Genomic DNA, 13,163 nt, shown 5'->3' with positions numbered 1-13,163 from the left:
TTGACTTTATGATATTGACCCGAACCGCACTGTTCTGGCTTGGTGATTTTCTTTTTACGTCATCCTGTCAAGCAACTACATGGTGGATTCATAACCAGGCCAGTGCGGTTTAACTTGGCTCGGCTTCGGTATACAGTTGAAGTTTGAAGTTTACATACACTTAGGTTGGGGTCATTAAAACTGGTTTTTCAACCACTCCGCAAATTTCTATTAACAAACTATAGTTTTGGCAAGCTGGTTAGGACATCTACTTTGTGCATGACACAAGTAATTTTCCCAACAAATGTTTACAGACAGATTATTTCACTGTATCACAATTGCAGTGGGTCAGAAGTTTACATACACCAAGTTGACTGTACCTTTAAACAGCTTGGACAATTCCAGAAAATGATGTCATTGCTTTAGAAGCTTCTGATAGGCTAATTGACATAATTTGAGTCAATTAGAGGTGTACCTGTGGATGTATTTCAAGATCTACCTTCAAACTCAGTGCCTCTTTGCTTGACGTCATTTGAAAATCAAAAGAAATCAGCCAAGACCTCAGAAAAAAATTGTAGACCTCCACAAGTCTGGTTCATCCTTGGGAGCAATTTCCAAATGCCTGAAGGTACCATATTCATCTGTACAAACAATAGTATGCAAGTATAAACACCATGGGACCACGCAGCCATCATACTGCTCAGGAAGGAGACGCGTTCTGTCTCCTAGAAATGAATGTACTTTGTTGGGAAAAGTGCAAATTAATCCCAGAACAACAGCAAAGGACCTTGTGAAGATGCTGAAGGAAACAGGTACAAAAGTATCTATATCCCACAGTAAAAAAAAGAGTCCTATATCGACATAACCTGAAAGGCCGCTCAGCAAGGAAGAAGCCACTGCTCCAAAACCGCTATAAAAAAGCCAGACTATGGTTTGCAACTGCACATGGGGACAAAGATCGTACTTTTTGGAGAAATGTCCTCTGGTCTGATGAAACAAAAATAGAACTGTTTGGCCATAATCACCATCGTTATGTTTGGATGAAAAAGTGGGAGCCTTGCAAGCCGAAGAACACCATCCCAACTGTGAAGCACGGGGGTGGCAGCATCATGTTGTGGGGGTGCTTTGCTGTAGGAGGGACTGGTGCACTTCACAAAATAGATGGCATCATGAGGCTGGAAAATTATGTGGATATATTGAAGCAACATCTCAAGACATCAGTCAGGAAGTTAAAGCTTGGTTGCAAATGGGTCTTCCAAATGGACAATGACCCCAAGCATACTTCCAAAGTTGTGACAAAATGGCTTAAGGACAACAAAGTCAAGGTATTAGAGTGGCCATAACAAAGCCCTGACCTCAATCCTATAGAGGAGTTGTGGGCAGAACTGAAAAAGCGTGTGCGAGCAAGGCGGCATACAAACCTGACTCACTTACACCAGGTCTGTCAGGAGGAATGGGACAAAATTCACCCAGCTTATTATGGGAAGCTTGTGGAAGGCTACCCAAAGCATTTGACCCAAGTTAAACAATTTAAAGGCAATGCTACCAAATACTAATTGAGTGAATGTAAACTTCTGACCCACTGGGAATGTGATGAAAGACATAAAATATTAAATAAATCATTCTCTACTATTATTCTGACATTTCACATTCTTAAAATAAAGTGGTGATCCTAACTGACCTAAGACAGAGAATTTTGACTAGGATTAAATGTCAGGAATTGTGAAAAACTGAGTTGAAATGTATTTGGCTAAGGTGTATGTAAACTTCCGACTTCAACTGTATGTTCATCCCCATAGAGCCAGGGACAGACACACACCAGGCATGGAGACAGCCCTCAGTTCCCTGCTCTGTTAGTCATACAAGCTTGTTCAACCATGTGTTGATAAAGGCTGCGTTTACACAGGCAGCCCAATTCTGAACTTTTTTCCACTAATTGGTCTTTTGACCAATCACATCCGATCTTTTGACATATCTTTTTTTTCAGATCTAATCTGACTGGTCAACAGACCAATTAGTGAAAAAATATATGAATTGGGTTGCCTGTGTAAACGCAGACTAATGCGACTAGTGCATCAGTACTTACTATGTAGTCCTGTGTTTTGTAGAGACAATTGTGCAATTGAGATCATTCCTAGTGGTAGACTGCCATCTGTTGGCTAAAGGCAGGTAACAGTTGCCTGACGACTCAAAATGAATTCTTCCACTGCTCATCGTTGAATTTGTTTTTGGTGACGTCAAAATGAGTGGTGTTGTACACCACTCAGAAACTGCTTCTTCAATAGAAATCCTCAACCACACTTGTAGACGATGTCATAGCGACGTTGGCTTCCAAAGCTCATGCATAGAAACACGTCATCGGGTTTATCGGTCATCTGGCGCGGAACTGCACATGTGCAGGCCATCAAATCAAAGGTATTCCTCATTCCTTTCATGAGGTTGGACTAATAACATGTTCTACTAAAGACATTGGTCAGGCTGTGCATTTAGATTTCAGGAAAACTAACAACTAAGGAAGAATATTTCACTTACATTGACTTCTCAAACCCTAAACCGGTCTACTTGGTCTGTTTTGCATGCATTCCCGGAAGTCTTGCGATGTTGCGCCCCTGGGTTTAGAAACTCTGTGGCTTTACCCACATGTGCTTTGGCTCTAGCCCAACCCATCGGTTTCTGGGACCAAACAGAACGGTTAAAATATGAATGCTCTCTAGAAATAGGCTGAAATGTACTCAGAGCAAGGCTCATTAAGGAGAAAAAAAAATAAAACCGTCCATGGGCGTGGCATAGCAATTGGCCAGAGCAAGGAGTTTGGGTAGCCAGGCAAAGTTAACAGCCCTCACTAGACACTGTGAAAAATGGCGCCGGAGGAGGTGGCCGCCGTTTCACAAGCTCCTAACCAATTGTGCTATTATGTGTTTTTTTTCACGATATTTGTAAATGATTTTGTACATCATGTTTCTGCAATCGTATCTTACGGCAGAAAAGAGCTTCTAGATATCAGGACAGCGATCACTCACCTCGGATTAGACAAAGATTTTTTCCAAACCAACAACAACAGCAGCAAGCACGACTCACACGATATTCTCCAAACACCCCACAGTGCAGACATCCCAATTATTCGCAAATGGAACCACAGAGGAAGAAGAGCCGGACGCCTCGTCCAGACCCACAGAAGGCAACTAGGAAAGCTGCCGTTACCATCAATATTACTCGCCAAGCCAACGTGCAATCATTGGACAATAAACTAGATGAGGTACGATCACAAATATCCTACCAACGGGACATCAAAAACTATAATATCCTATGTTTCACGGAATCGTGGCTGAATAACGACATGGATATTCAGTTAGCGGGATTCACGCTGCACCGGGCAGGATAGAACAGCACACTCCGGTAAGAGCAGGGGGGCGGTCTGTGCATATTTGCAAACAACAGTATATTATGATAAATTGCAGGCCACACTACTTGCCTAGAGAGTTCTCAGCTATACTTTTCGTGGCTGTTTATTTACCACCACAGACAGATGCCGGCACTAAGACCGCACTCAGCCAGCTGTATAAGGAAATAAGCAAACAGGAAACCACTCACCCAGAGGCGGCGCTCCTAGTGGCCGGAGACTTTAATGCAGGGAAACTTAAATCAGTTCTACCAAATCTCTATCAACATGTTAAATGTGCAACCAGACGGAAAAAAAATTCTAGATCACCTGTACTCCACAGACAGAGATGCGTACAGAGCTCTCCCTCGTCCTCCATTTGGTAAATCCAACCACAACTCTATCCTCCTGATTCCTGCTTACAAGCAAAAATTAAAGCAGGAAGCACCAGTGACTCGGTCTATTCAGAAATGGTCAGATGAAGCAGATGCTAAACTACAGGACTGTTTTTCTATCACAGACTGGAACATGTTCCGGGACTCTTCCGATGACATTGAGGAATACACCACATCAGTCACTGGCTTTTTCAATAAGAGCATTGAGGACGTCGTCCCCACAGTGGCTGTACGTACATACCCCAACCAGAAGCCATGGACTACAGGGAACATTCGCACTGAGCTACAGGGTAGAGCTGCCGCTTTCAAGGTGCGGGACTCTAACCCGGAAGCTTACAAGAAATCCCGCTATGCCCTGTGACGAACCATCAAACAGGCAAAGCGTCAATACAGGGCTAAGATTGAATCCTACTATACCGGCTCCGACGCTCGTCGGATGTGGCAGGGCTTGCAAACTATTACAGAATACAAAGTGAAGCACAGCCGCGAGCTGCCCAGTGACACAAGCCTACCAGACGAGCCAAATCACTTCTATGCTCGCTTCGAGGCAAGCAACACTGAGGCATGCATGAGAGCATCAGCTGTTCCGGACGACTGGGTGATCACGCTCTCCGTAGCCGACGTGACTAAGACCTTTAAACAGGTCAACATTCACAAGGCTGCGGGGCCAGATGGATTACCAGGATGTGTGCTCTGGGCATGTGCTGACTAACTGGCAGGTGTCTTCACTGACATTTTCAACATGTCCCTGATTGAGTTTGTAATACCAACATGCCTCAAGCAGACCACCATAGTCCCTGTGCCCAAGAGCACAAAGACAACCTGCCTAAATGACTACAGACAGTGGCACTCACGTCCGTAGCCATGAAGTGCTTTGAAAGGCTGGTCATGGCTCACATCAACACCATTATCCCAGAAACCCATTATCTCACAAACCCTAGATACCGCCCAAACAGATCCACAGATGACACAATCTCTATTGCACTCCACACTGCCCTTTCCCACCTGAGGAACACAAAGGAACACATATGTGAGAATGCTATTCAATGACTACAGCTCAGTATTCAACACCATAGTACCCTCAAAGCTCATCACTACGCTAAGGAACCCGGGACTAAACACCTGCCTCTGCAACTGGATCCTGGACTTCCTGATGGGCCACCCCCAGGTGGTGAGGGTAGGTAGCAACACATCTGCCACGCTGATCCTCAACACTGGAGCTCCCCAAGGTGCATGCTCAGTCCCCTCCTGTACTCCCTGTTCACCCACGACTGCATGGCCAGGCACGGCTCCAACACTATCATTACGTTTGCTGACGACACAACAGTGGTAGGCCTGATCACCGACAATGACGAGACAGCCTATAGGGAGGTCAGAGACCTGGCCGGGTGGTGCCAGAATAACAACCTATCCCTCAACGTAACCAAGACCAAGGAGATGATTGTGGACTACAGGAAAAGGAGCACCGAGCACGTCCCCATTCTCATCGACGGGGCTGTAGTGGAGCAGGTTGAGAGCTTCAAATTCCTTGGTGTCCACATCAACAACAAACTAGAATGGTCCAAACACACCAAGACAGTTGTGAAGAGGGCACGACAAAGCCTATTTCCCCTCAGGAAACTAAAAAGATTTGGCATGGGTCCTGAGATCCTTAAAAGGTTCTACAGCTGCACCATCGAGAGCATCCTGACCGGCTGCATCACTGCCTGGTACGGCAATTGCTTGGCCTCCAACCGCAAGGCACTTGAGACAGTAGTGTGTACAGCCCAGTACATCACTGGTGCAAAGCTGCCTGCCATCCAGGACCTCTACACCAGGCGGTGTCAGAGGAAGGCCCTGAAAATTGTCAAAGATCCCAGCCACCCCAGTCATGGACTGTTCTCTCTACTACTGCATGGCAAGCGGTACCGGAGTGCCAAGTCTAGGACAAAAAGGCTTCTCAACAGTTTTTACCCCCAAGCCATAAGACTCCTGAACAGGTAACCAAGTGGTTACCTGGACTATTTGCATTGTGTGCCCCCCCAACCCCTCTTTTATGCTGCTGCTACTCTCTGTTTATCTTATATGCATAGTCACTTTAACTATACATTCATGTACATACTACCTCAATTGGCCTGACCAACCAGTGCTCCCGCACATTGGCTAACCGGGCTATCTGCATTGTGTCCCACCACCCGCCAACCCCTCTTTTTACACTACTGCTACTCTCTGTTCATCATATATGCATAGTCACTTTAACCATACCCACATGTACATACTACCTCAATAAGCCTGACTAACCGGTGTCTGTATATAGACAAATAAACTTTGATTTGATACTTCTCTATGCAGACACCACCATCTAATCGTGGTTCTGGGGAAGTGCTCATTACTGTGACATGGTGTTCAAGCGGAGGTACACAAGTTAGAAGAGTTACAATGATCATTGTTTCCTGGGACACACTAGTGGTATGTGGCTGATTCATTTCACATTGTGTCAACGGTGACTGAAGACGTTGGGTTGTGACTGAAGACGTTGGGTCGGTTCATTCAGTGGGACACAGGAAAACACGGTCAGAGCAGAATACTGTATCTGGTTCAGATGATCCACAGTATTCATCATTCCTCCAGAGCCCACTGCTACCAGAACAGGACAATGTGACTTACTGAGGAGCGGAACTCCAGGCACTCCTCCTCATAGTCAGGGTTCACCTGGAAAACACACACAACAGTACATACATATAAGGAGTAAGCTAGAGATTACTACCCTGGAAAAATTAAAGATCAATATGATTTTGACCTGTGTTGTAGGTACCGCAAGGGTGTGTGTGTGCGTGTTGTAAAGGCAGTGTTACTGACCTCTGCAGCCAGGTAGTGTCCAGTGGCCAGGTGTTTGAACCTGAACAGACTGTTCCAGTAGCCAGCTCCGCCTCGACATGGATCATGCTGCACCACCTATCATGAGTAGAAACACAGGCATCAGTCACATGTCATATCTCATGCTGGAGTTGTGTACATGCACATTCTAACAACTTGTCAGACCATATAAACTTTAAAGTCAAATGTAACTTTTAGTGACCATAAATTGGCAGTTGCGAGGGAGCAGTCAAACTGCCATGATCTGAGGGGCCTACAAATTCTATTTCCATGTGCACTTCCTCCACACCTCCACCTCCCATAAGGCTTTGCTGCTGGTTGCAGAGGTAGCCGACTGGCGTCCGGTGGTACGCAGGAAGACATATTGTTTTTTACGGTGGTCGTCACAGGTGAGGAACTTCTCCTGTTCCGCATGGAACAGGCGCACCACGTCGCCCTGGCAACAGACAGACAGGAAGGTTGTTACCATAGAGACTGCTAGGGAAGTGTTACTCTGCCTTGGGCTAGATTTTATGGCTAACAATTAACAGTCTTCAACGGGGATACCGGGTTCGTTGAACCATTATTTTCTCATTCATATTGATTGGATGATGGTCCAAATCAAGGAAAAGTCAACTGTGAAAATCAGGCCTGATTGGTTGAGAACTGTGATAAAACCAACCCCTTTTAGAATGATCTCCTGATTGTCACTCCATTTCATGAACAGCACGATCTTCCAGCTGGTGTTACAGTTGACCGAGTTCACCTGAAACACAAAACAGGGAAAAAGAGTTCCACAGGATTACCATTTTAATCCTTTAATAACAGAAACACATTATCACTGGTGCTCTAATAACTACAGAGCAGCACACCATTCTCACAGAATAAGCTGTAGGCTAGAGCTTAATGCAAATCCTAGAAATAATTGATGCAAATGTGGAGGACCATGCCACAGTGGTGTATTGTCTAATATGGTAGGAGGGGCCCAATAACAGTACACACTACACAGACTTCTATAAATTCTCTACATACAGTATACTCCCACACAGCCATCTATAAAACATAGAGGAGATGAGCTGCAGACAGGGTGAGGGTCTAACCTCGTTACATCCTGGGTTGTCCACAAGCTGATGGGTGCTGGCATGTAGGGGCTGGCCAGCATTCACTGGGTTCAGGACCACTTTGTCCCCTATCACCACCTGGAATGAAACATACACACACTACAATTTAGTATGCATTTTTTCCACGTGTGCACACACTTATTCACACGTTATGTGCCCGCAGAGACACACACTCACGTCAGCTGCTAAGAAACAGTAATAAGACTTATTTGCATGCGTCTGTCCACAGTCAAATACAGGATACTATGTGAAGCTCTGAATCCCAAACTAAATCATTCATCCACAGGGGCTATTCATTAGATGTATTACTACTAGAACAACCAAGTCATGGCTCCACCTGCAGTCACCTGGTACTTGGGCTCAGTCATCTGTGTTGTGGTTGTAGAATGACTCCTAGCCTCTGCTGCTTTAATCCACTGAGAGCGACTGTTGCAAACTGATATATAGCTCAGGTGGCTGGACACCTGAGCAACTGGCGGGCGAGCTACTTATCACCAAAAATAAGCGAGGCGCAGTGCGGGAGGCGAATATAATAAACCTAGGAGATATTGGGGCAAGATATAAATGTTCAGGATGCTGTAGTTTAGAACGTGCAGTGTGATTGGCTGAGCCAAATGTAGACGAGTGCAAGACCTGTTGTAGGTACCAGCGCTAATGTGAAGGCAGGTAAGGCAGAGTTACCTGAGGAAGAGATCCATCCGTAACAACTCGATGATGAGCCTCGTGGAATACCTACAGTGTGACTCTCCAGAAAAGTAGTGCTAAAAAGTCTGTCTACATCAAGCTAATGTTAGCTCACAAAACAAAAACAAAAAAGGTAAAACCAACGATCATCAGCAATTATTCCATATCAGTAAGTGTACTTACGACACTAAACCATAATATAAAAGGCAACATGTAAAGTGTTGGTACCATGTTTCATGAGCTGAAATAAGATCCCAGAAATGTTCCATATGCACAAAAAGCTTATTACGCTCAAATTTTGTGCCAAAATTTGTTTTACATCCCTGTTTGTGAGCATTTTTGCTTTGCCAAGATAATCCATCAACCTGACAGGTGTGGCATATCAGGAAGCTGATTAACCAGCATGATCATTACGCAAGTGCACCTTGTGCTGGGGACAATAAAAGGCCACTCTAAAATGCCATTTTGTCACACAACGCTAAGTTTTGAGGGAGCATGCAATTGTCATGCTGACTACAGGAATGTCCTTCAGAGCTGTTGCCAGAGAATTACATTTTATTTCTCTACCATATGTCCATACCCGGCTTCTTCACCTTCAGGATCTCTGAGACCAGCCACCCGGACAGCTGATGAAACTGTGGGTTTGCACAACCTAAGAACTTCTGCAAAAACTGCCAGAAAGCGTCTCAGGGAAGCTCATCTTTTATTTATTTAATTTTTATTTCACCTTTATTTAACCAGGTAGGCTAGTTGAGAACAAGTTCTCATTTACAACTGCGACCTGGCCAAGATAAAGCATAGCAGTGTGAACAGACAACAACACAGAGTTACACATGGAGTAAACAATAAACAAGTCAATAACACAGTAGAAAAAAGGGGAGTCTATATACATTGTGTGCAAAAGGCATGAGGAGGTAGGCGAATTATTACAATTTAGCAGATTAACACTGGAGTGATAACTGATCAGATGATCATGTGCAGGTAGAGATACTGGTGTGCAAAAGAGCAGAAAAGTAAATAAATAAAAACAGTATGGGGATGAGGTAGGTAAATTGGGTGGGCTATATGCCGATGGACTATGTACAGCTGCAGCGATCGGTTACCTGCTCAGATAGCAGATGTTTAAAGTTGGTGAGGGAGATAAAAGTCTTCAACTTCAACGATTTTTGCAATTCGTTCCAGTCACAGGCAGATGGCACTGTGAAACTGCATCCAGTTTATTGCATCCAGTAGAGTATTGGAAGCTATGTTTGTCGTCCTCAGAGTCTTGACTTGACCGCAGTTCAGCGTCGTAACCGACTTCAATGGACAAATGCTCACTTTTGATGGCCACTGTCACACTGGAGAAGTTTGCTCTACACAGATGAATCCCGTTTTCAACTGTACCATGCAGGTGGCAGACAGCGTGTATGGGGTCATGTGGGCAAGCAGATTGTTGATCTCAACATTGTGAACAGAGTGCTCCATGGTGGCAGTGGGATTATGGTATAGGCAGGCATATGCTACAGACAACGAACACAATCAGATTTTATCGATGGCAATTTGAATGCACAGAGATACCGTGACACGAACCTGAGGCCAATTGTCCTGCCATTCATCCGCCTTCATCTCCTCATGTTTCAGCATGATAATGCACGGCCCAATGTCGCAAAGATCTGTGCACAATTCCTGGAAGCTGAAAATGTCCCAGTTTCCATGGCCTGCATACACACCAGACATGTCACCCATTGAGAATGTTTGGGATGCTCTGGATCAACGTGTACGACAGCGTGTTCCAGTTCCCACCAATATCCAGTAACTTCGCACAGCCATTGAAGAGGAGTGGGACAACATTCCACAGGCCACAATCAACAGCCTGATCAACTCGATACGAAGGAGATGTGTCGCGCTGCATGAGGCAAATGATGGTCACACCAGATATTGACTGGTTTTCTGATCCATGCCCCTACCTTTTCTTTTAACGTATCTGTGACCAACAGATATTACAGATATCTGTATTCCCATGTGAAATCCAACGATTAGGGCCGAATGAACTTATTTAATATTGACCGATTTCCTTATATGAACTGTAGCCCAGTCAAATCTTTGAAACTTTTGCATGTTTATATTTTTGTTCTGTGTAGTTAGATGCACCATTTAGTACTTTTAGCCAGCTTGCTCGCTAACTGGTACGCTAGCGAACCTGGTAAACAAACTTTGCAAACATAGCTACTTAAGCTACAAAATGAGTACCTAGTTAGTTGTGGATAATTACACACACTCCAAAACCGTGTGTATCATTCAGAAAACATGCATATTTATTTCATTATTAGCAAAGTAAAATGCAGTGTTTTTTAACACATGCACAGCCACCATCTTGGGCAGAAAACCTTTTTGTTGCTACTGCCTCCCGCCAACTTGATTCCGCCAACCCAAAACTGACATTAATGTGCTGTGCCACTGTGCAAACGTTTTGTCAAAGGGTTTTGCAAGCTGCATGTTGCAAAAAAATAAAACAAAATTTACTAAAAAATCTGGAGCTGTGGTGGTCATTAAGTTTTGTCAGCTGGGGATTGTCAAGCAAATAACCGTTAATTAACAAACACATTTAGCATCTCCTGGTTTCCAGGCATAGCCTACTAGCCACTGATGCAGACCTTTGGAACATCTACATTTTAAAAATATTAATTAAATCAATTTAATATAGCCTACACCATCACAATACATCAAATCTTTATTTTAGACAGGTCTAAAGACACATGATAAAGAAAATGTAGTTTATTTCAGAAGAACAGAATAGCATACTCTGAGTTGTCCTTATGTTAGGTCCTGATCTGGCTATGCCACATGGTTGTGGGATACACTAGTTTATTTAGCAGAAAAGATTTGCCTAGAATTCCGTGGCATTATTTTATAATATGAAGAATACAATTGAACATAGCTGAATAAAACAGAAAGGACATTTTCTCCAAACAATTTGAGGGAGTGTGCACGTGTCTATTCTGTGTTGAGCGGTTAACAAAGAAGTAGGTCCTCCTAATGCTTAATTTACAGTTATTTATGTAACTTTAGTGGTGATACAAATGTTAGGCTATATGTTTTGCAATTTAATACATTCTAAGGCTGCATGCATCATAAACAAAGCAGAGCTCATGCCTTTCATGCAACTTTTTTCAAATCATCATTAGAGCATCGGCTCTAATGATGATTTGAAAAAAGTTGCATGAAAGGCATGAGCTCTGCTTTGTTTATTTTCACAGGCTCTACACACTTCATCAGTCTCTCATTCACAATTTGACAAGCACTTGATAATGCCTCACATTTCCCGGCGGCATCCCCTTTGTGTGGGCGTAACGCCCCCTAAAAAAAATGACATGCCTTTTGTGGCCAGTTACAGTTGTGCACTTGGGCTGAATATAATAATTATCAGCTGTGTGCGCAAAAGCACCTCTCACTCACATGGCTCTCTCAGATATCTTAATTCTTATTAGCCAATGCCCATCACGTGATCGGGTCCTTCTCACAGGCTACAAGTGAAGACAGCCATATCGTGGAGGCAACTGCGCACGTCTTTATTGAATTCTGGAGGCACATATTGAAGACGTTGGATGAATTATCCACATTTACTTTTCGTCAGCCAACAAGATGAGTAGGCCTAACAAACAGCAAAAGTACTAGTCTATGTCAATATATTATTATTACTTTCTCGTCCTATGTTCCCAACATAGTCTGGGACAGTTGTTTGATGCAATAGATCCCAAATTAATACAACCACTAGCATCCAAAAAACATTTTAAAAGCAATGAGGCTGATGCAACCGACCAGAACATTTAGCTTAAAATTTAGATAAATTATTAGGCTATTTCTTCACATTATAAGCACAGCAATGCGCACACAGCAGTATGAGTGTGAATAAGTGTGAATGTTCCAAAATACAATCATTTAGCGGGTAAACACCATTCTCAAATATGAACGCAAATGTGATTATGCATGTAATGCTTTATTATAAAGGTGCATTTTTATGGTGAAAATGATCTTCCCCAAACTTGTGCACCGCCTATGCAAGTTAGGCTCTACACCAGCTGTGAAGCAAATTAATTTACTTAATTTTAACAAGTTATTTGGCCACCTTATTTGTGATACAAACCTTATCAAAATGAATAGGCCTATGGGCTAGGCTACATGAAAAAGTCACACAAGCTGGGAATCATTCACAAGTGACAATAGCCTATCACTTGTGAGTTATATAATATTGTCACCCGTCAGACTATTCAGAATTAAATGTTGTCTTTACATATACAAAATAATATATATGAAATGTATTTTTAATTAGAATGGACTATTATCACACACTTGTCTCGAAATAGGGGCAAAAAATACATGTCATCTATGCACTTAAATAGCGAATGGAGGACGTATTTTCCGGTGGTTCATTTTCATGCCAGCCAGGTAGGCTATACTCCCGTTGTAAAGAGGAGCAATGTGCTTACTATCAGGAAAGTTGAGAAATAAAAAAAAGTAGCCCTAGCCTATAGAAAGCTAATGGGATCCTCTTTCTTATAGAGGCCATCAAAACTGTTTTATCTCACGCAATTGCATAGAAATGTTGCGCAACATGAGCTCTCATGAAGTGTTTGATTAGATTTTCGAAAACATTTGCATTGAAGTTAGAGTGATTAGCGGGACAATAGAGTGCTGAGTACCAGGCAGTTAGCAATTTTGGTAGGCTACTAATGACCATCAGCAACATCAGAGCTTGGAGAAGCCTAGTTACCAGTTACCGTGACTAAA

At 43.3% G+C, this 13,163-nt stretch overlaps 1 protein-coding gene across 4 annotated transcripts in view; it reads right to left on the bottom strand.

Annotated features, from left to right (window-relative positions):
• The window catches only part of LOC110494246 (inositol 1,4,5-trisphosphate receptor type 1), a 155,227-nt gene that overhangs the window by 89,508 nt on the left and 52,556 nt on the right, over positions 1–13,163 (bottom strand). For all 4 annotated transcript variants that reach the window (XM_036950330.1, XM_036950331.1, XM_036950332.1 and 1 more), the window contains exons 7-11: positions 7,689–7,787; positions 7,271–7,354; positions 6,899–7,045; positions 6,592–6,687; positions 6,400–6,444 (exon numbers count right to left, since the gene is read on the bottom strand). In XM_036950330.1, the coding sequence (XP_036806225.1) occupies positions 6,400–6,444; positions 6,592–6,687; positions 6,899–7,045; positions 7,271–7,354; positions 7,689–7,787 (471 nt within the window). The remainder of the gene's footprint in view (positions 1–6,399; positions 6,445–6,591; positions 6,688–6,898; positions 7,046–7,270; positions 7,355–7,688; positions 7,788–13,163) is intronic.

This window comes from Oncorhynchus mykiss, chromosome 17 (assembly GCF_013265735.2).
Source record: "Oncorhynchus mykiss isolate Arlee chromosome 17, USDA_OmykA_1.1, whole genome shotgun sequence".
NCBI classification, from domain to species: domain Eukaryota; kingdom Metazoa; phylum Chordata; class Actinopteri; order Salmoniformes; family Salmonidae; genus Oncorhynchus; species Oncorhynchus mykiss.
The sequence above is the reverse complement of the archived record's forward strand: the minus strand, read 5'-3'. Positions and strand labels throughout refer to the sequence as shown.